This window comes from Gastrolobium bilobum, unplaced genomic scaffold (genome assembly GCF_033153095.1).
Source record: "Gastrolobium bilobum isolate Gb01-03AN ecotype WA unplaced genomic scaffold, APGP_CSIRO_Gbil_v1 utg11781, whole genome shotgun sequence".
Lineage (NCBI taxonomy): Eukaryota > Viridiplantae > Streptophyta > Magnoliopsida > Fabales > Fabaceae > Gastrolobium > Gastrolobium bilobum.
Window position 1 is genome coordinate 109,327 of NW_026895233.1, and position 6,124 is coordinate 115,450.

At 35.9% G+C, this 6,124-nt stretch overlaps 1 protein-coding gene across 1 annotated transcript; it reads left to right on the forward strand.

Moving 5' to 3' along the window:
• The first annotated feature begins 3,051 nt into the window (after positions 1 to 3,051).
• Positions 3,052 to 5,738, forward strand: LOC133301047 (uncharacterized). Its single transcript, XM_061500643.1, has 5 exons — positions 3,052 to 4,717; positions 4,797 to 4,883; positions 5,137 to 5,194; positions 5,322 to 5,488; positions 5,587 to 5,738. Exons 1-5 carry the CDS (start codon positions 3,052 to 3,054, stop codon positions 5,736 to 5,738), a joined length of 2,130 nt encoding a protein of 709 aa, XP_061356627.1.
• Positions 5,739 to 6,124: the final 386 nt, after the last annotated feature.

Here is a 6,124-nt window from a genome sequence, read left to right on the forward strand (position 1 = left end):
AGACTCTTGGAGTCCCAAGTGTTGCTGCTCGTGAACTAATTCCGCAGAACGAAGCTGCTGTTCCAATAGATCTAAACGATGGTTTTGTTGTTCCAGAACATCCAAGCGTTGTGTTAAATCTCGCATCCGTGTGTTTTCCGCCATGAAAAAGGGAGGATGGGTAAGCAACGAGAGCACCAAAATGTAACAGTGGATTTGGGAATTTTAGAATTAGAGAGAGACTAGATGAGAAGAATAAAGGTAGAAGAAGCAGTAGGAAGAAAATTCATTCAAATTCAGCATAATCCAACACTTGTCCGTGGCAACCATATATTACCCTACCTATAATGGGCCTTACCCCTTAAGCAATTAAAAATAGTTTGTTCCATTACATAAAAGAAATAAAAGTCACACAGTTAACTCCACGGCCCACGACTATACTAATTGGTCTCATAGTCCTTGAGATAGTCGGGCTTCTTGCGATTCCTTGTCCCTGGGTCCATCTCATCATAAGGGTCCGTTACAAATGATTTTATATTTCTCTCACACTCCCTCTCACACGAGAGCCACTAGACTTGAAGGGTGGATAATGCATAGGCCCACCTATATATGTTAAGAAACTCCACAAGATATAATTAATTATTTGATTAAATGGGGGGCAATAATGATTGAACTCGTGACACCAAAACTTTAATACTATGCAATGAATCAATTCAACCCAAAAGCCTAAGTTGTTATGTGAAGTTACATTAATGATTTTATACTTCTCTAACAATATCGTTAAATAAAGAATTTTCTTCGAAAAATACTAATCGAAGTTTGAACAATGGAAATGAGTCCCTAATAAACTCATTTCAAGTGTAAGTGTATATAAGTGGGAAGACTAATAAACTAAATGCTTTAAGATTTTGGGTTGTGACATGACGTCAGACTCACTTAGTGTGATTGGTCTAACATTAGCCCATTGATGGTGGTCTCCTACCACAGGCTTCCTATAGACCCACCTGACAGTGGCATCAGAGCCTGGTTGGACTCGGGCTAGCCAAGTGTGTTTGGCTAGAAGGCGGATTAAGTACTTTGAGTTTGAGTACTCGGTTGAGGGAAAACATATCAATGTTGAATTTCACACTTGATGGAAAAATTGTTGGGTTAATCAAGTATGACGAGTCCCTCATCGGTTGGTAATGGGCTAAATGGAAAGTATATAAGTGGAAAGACTTATGAACTCAATGCTTTAAAGTTGTGTTGAGACATTATGTCGAACCACTTAATATGGTATAACTTAGAACATTAGTGGTAATCCCCCGCCACAGGCTTCTCCTGAACCTGCATGACAATGGTATCAGAGCTGGGTATGGCTTGGGCTAGCCATACACTTCACTTTGCTTATTACCAATCAATGTAAGACTCATCACACTTGAATAACCTAAAATATGTAATCCTATGTAAATGTTTATAGCAGTGTTGTCAGACCCGGCCCGACCCGGCCGGGTCGACCCGGGACCCGGTGACCCGATGAGGTAACCGGTTTGGGTTTCTCTTTGGACCGGCCATGCAATCAGCCCAGTAGGACCCGGATGACCCGACCGGGTTTGTACGGAACCCGTTGACCATCCGGGTCTTGTAAACCGATACGGGTCAAATACTTATATTAAAAAAAAAAAATTAACTCTCCATCTTCTCACCTGCAGAATCCCTAAAAGAACACGTCGAGAGGATCTTGGTTGTTCTTCTCTCTTCCAGGTATCTTTTTCAACATTTATCTCATCGAGTCACTGCTATTTTTTTATTTTTTGGTTCCAAGTATATTTATTATTTTTCCTTGATCTGTGTGACGCATGTATGGTGTAGGCTGCATGCAGTAAGAATATTTCTTGATTCACCGGTGGGTACTGGCTTCTCCTATTCGATAACTACACAAGGTTGGGTGTCTTCTCCTATTCGCCAGTGGGTACGCATGTTCACAGAGCAAGCCTATCAGTTCCTCAGGAAGGTTTGTGAGATTAGCATTTGAAAAATAAACAAATATAGTAGTCTTACAGTATCGTATAAAGGTTTTGTTTTTAACAATATTATGAGATGTCCAGTTAGGAATCTCATTCAAATTGAAAGTTAAGTTTGCGTTTGGAATTTGGGTAAAGCATTTTAAAATTTTAGAGAATTTAAAATGCAGGGTATTGTAATTGCTTGAACTAATTCCCTCAATTTATAACATTCATATTTAAATTCGCTTCATTCATAAGATTCATTATGTGGATAAATTATTTAAATTCTCTTGATTTACAAACTCTGTTTGAATAATCAAATTTGACCAATTTTTTTATTTTATTTTTTATAAACCTACTGGAAATTAAGCTAATCAAAACATATATTAGTCAATTTAGTTGGGACTTGGAAGAAACCTATTGTAAGTCTAGTAGTGAATTTATAACAAGTACCTCTTAAATGGTTGTGCAATCCTAATTAGTCAATTTACTTTGAATGGCAATGATGCAGCCTTGAATAAAGCATCAGTCCAATGAAAGGGGGTTCTGTGTGCGTGTGTTATAGAAATAGTTCTGGTATGAGTTGCAGAGGGACAATGCACACGTTAAAGGTTTATAGGAAATGTTCTGCTTTTCCTTTTTTAATCGAAAGAAATCATAATTTTTTTACATACTATCATAATTTTTTGTCTTAATTGATTCAGAGCAGGCAACAACTGCTACTCAAGTTGTAGCACATGGAAATCACAATGGTTGTTCCTTTATAAATTCAACAAAGCCATGCCTTCTCTAACACATCATGCTTGTCACCACAGTCCACTACAAGTTATATAATAAAATGTTTTTTAGTTTGCTTTTAAGTCAGATGGTTTTTTAAGAACCAGACTCCCTCTTTGCTTATTTCTAACAGGATCTTTTTGTTAATTTGATGCAGTATTTTTTTATTTCCAAAATACTAAGTTGTTGTGAAGATGTCTTCTGCTGACTTGAAAGAACACCATCAACACAAGATGTATCTTCTCAAAATCCATCCCAACCGCATCATAGGGGAAAAGTTGATCCAAGTTGGGCTCATTGTAAACAAATTATGGAGCAAGGGAAAGTTGTGAATACGTGTCTCCATTGTAACAAGATTATTAGGGGAGGTGGGATAAATCAGTTGAAGTTTCATTTGGCTGGAGAAAAAGGGCAAGTTGAATCATGCAAGAAAGTTTCAGCTGAGATTCGTGCTCAGATGAAACAAAATATTGATGAAAACAAGAAAAAGAAAAGGAAAATTCCATATCAAGATCCAGAAAGTGGTGAATATGTTGATGATTTGAGAATAATAGATGATCAAGTGCAAGAAATTACAAATTCATCAAGGAAACCACCTCTATTTTCTGAAAAGGGGAAGAATACCAATTCGTTAGGTTCTTATTTTATCCCAAGAACAACTCCTGGAGCTCAACCGACCATAAAAAGTGTGTTGCAAAGCAAAGAAGTGATTCAGAAAGCTCACCTTGCTATATCAAAATGGATGGTTCATGCGCGTCTTCCATTTAATGCAGCCAACTCACCTTATTTTCAAGAAATGTTTGATGCTGTATGTAGTTTAGGTGCAGGATTTAAAGCTCCAACATATCACATGCTACGTGGTGATTTGCTAAATAACCAAGTTGATGACGTGAAGAAACTTCTTCAGAGCTATAGAGCTGTTTGGAAGCACACTGGATGCACTATTATGGCAGATGGGTGGACGGATCGTTGTAGGCGCACTCTTATTAATTTTCTGGTTTATTTCCCCAAAGGAACATTTTTTGTGAAATCTGTTGATGCTTCTCATGCATCCAAAACTGCAGAATTATTATACCAGCTTTTTAAAGAAATAGTTCTGTTTGTTGGGCCAGAAAATGTTGTTCAAATTGTGACTGATAATGCTGCTAACTATGTTGCTGCTGGGAGGTTATTAGAGGCTGAGTTTCCTAAGATATTTTGGTCTCCTTGTGCTGCCCATTGTGTTAATCTAATGTTCCAAGACATTGGCAAGTTAGATGAAGTGATTGAAACTGTGGAACATGCTGCAAAAATCACCAAGTATGTTTATAACCATTGTTACCCGTTGTATTTGATGAGAAAATTTACATGTGGGAAAGAAATACTTCGTCCTGCTCCAACCCGTTTTGCCACAAATTTCATTGCTTTGCAAAGTATATTGGCTCAAAAAGATGCTTTAAGAGAAATGGTAAGATCAAGAGATTGGACAAGTTCAGCTTATTCCAAAGATGTCAAGGCAAAAAGATTTGTGGAACAAGTGTTAGACTCTAGATTTTGGAAACAATGTGCTGATATTGTCAAACTTACTGAGCCACTTGTACGTGTATTACGTATTGTTGATAGTGAAGATAAGCCTGCCATGGGTTTTCTTTATCAGACCATAATTAAAGCTAGAGAGGAGATGGAGAAGAGGTTTCAAAGAAATAAGAAGAAGGTTGAGCCATATTTGAAAATCTTAGATTCTCGTTGGGATTCACAGCTTCGTAAAAATTTGCATGCTGCAGGTTATTGGTTGAATCCAGGATGTCATTTCAATGTAGATGAATTTGAAAAATATGAATTCACAACATCAGGCCTTTTGGATGTCATTGAGAGGTATTCTTATGGAGATTCTGAGTTGCAATCAAAATTGACAAATGAGATGAGGATATTCAAAGATGCTCAATCTGATTTTGGAAGGCAATCAGCTTTACGTGAACGAAATACAGTGATGCCAGGTAAAATTATTAACTTATTATAGTTGAAAAATATGTTAGTATGAATTTATGAATACTAATTTATTTTATTTCATTCCAGATAAATGGTGGGAATGTTATGGCTTTGGTGCACCAAATTTGAGAAAATTAGCAATTCGCATCCTAAGCCAAACTTGTAGTGCCTCAGGTTGTGAGTGAAATTGGAGTATATTTGAGCATATTCATTCAAAAAAGAGAAATAAGTTACACCATAAAAAGCTTAATGATCTTGTCTACGTTTGTTGCAACTTGAATCTGCAAACAAGGTATTATTATGTTCATTCAATTTTTACATTCTTTTATTATATTATATGAATCACATAAATTTCCTAATTTTTTTACTTAACATGAAATCTGATTAGTCTATGATGGCAACTTGATTGATCATTGCATTTGATTAGACTCAGCTATACTATATATTGGATATACGACTCTGCTACAGTTTTTGAATGATGGATTGTAGGTTTCTAATCTTAGATATACTGGATATTTGAAATGGTGGAATCCTGTAAATTGAATATTTTTAATGTTTATATAAATACGTATGTGCAAATATTTTTCTGATGTTGAAAATTCAAAAATTTAGGGATCAAACGAAGCGTCAAAATTATGACCCAATTGATTTGGCAATGTTTGAGGAGCATTCTGATTGGATTTTGGAGATGTCACCAACATTATTAAGTGATGAAGAAGAGGAAGTTTTACGTCAAAACATAGACTTGAATGTCGTTCCACCAGTTGGAAATGATATTGGTATGCTTTTGTACAACATAATAATTAAAATTTTATTATTCAATTTGATTTTGACGTAATATTTTTCAGTAACTTACATGAAAATTTAATTGTCATAGATCAATTAAATCTGGATGAGGATGAGGATAATGATGTAGATGCACACAGTGTGGAAATTACAGACCAAAATGCAAGCAATGTTGGTCAAGATTTAAATGAGTTTGGTGGAGAAGGAGAGCTAATTGACACAACTTTGGCACCATGGGCATAGTGATAGCATGCAGTTTGATTTATTTGTTCTTATTTTGTTCAATTTACTGATTAAGTATGAACTTGTAATAGTGTGATAGGGTAATTTTTGAGCATATTTAATGAATCTTGCTTATCTCTTTTAGATATGGAGAATATTTTAAATTTATATATTTATATATATTTATTGATATCCGGGTCAACCGGTCCGACCAGTGAACTACCGGTCCGACCAGTGACCCAGTACCCCGACCGGGTCGATGCCCGGGTCGGGTCTAACAACACTGATTTATAGTACATCATTATTTCTCTCAATTTGCTATAATCTCCAAAGTTGCAAATAAAGTTTCTCCAATTTTGAAATGTGACATGGAAACACTCTCATTTTAGGATTGATTAGTGTTGCCT

What these genes read in the sequence shown, in the direction of transcription:
- LOC133301047 (XM_061500643.1), top strand. Translation starts at nt 3,052, where the DNA reads ATGGAGCAAGGGAAAGTTGTGAATACGTGTCTCCATTGTAACAAGATT. An exon ending in CCAAACTTGTAGTGCCTCAG is followed by an intron (nt 4,884 to 5,136) that starts GTTGTGAGTGAA and finishes GCATTTGATTAG; the next exon opens with ACTCAGCTATACTATATATT. An exon ending in ACCAGTTGGAAATGATATTG is followed by an intron (nt 5,489 to 5,586) that starts GTATGCTTTTGT and finishes TAATTGTCATAG; the next exon opens with ATCAATTAAATCTGGATGAG.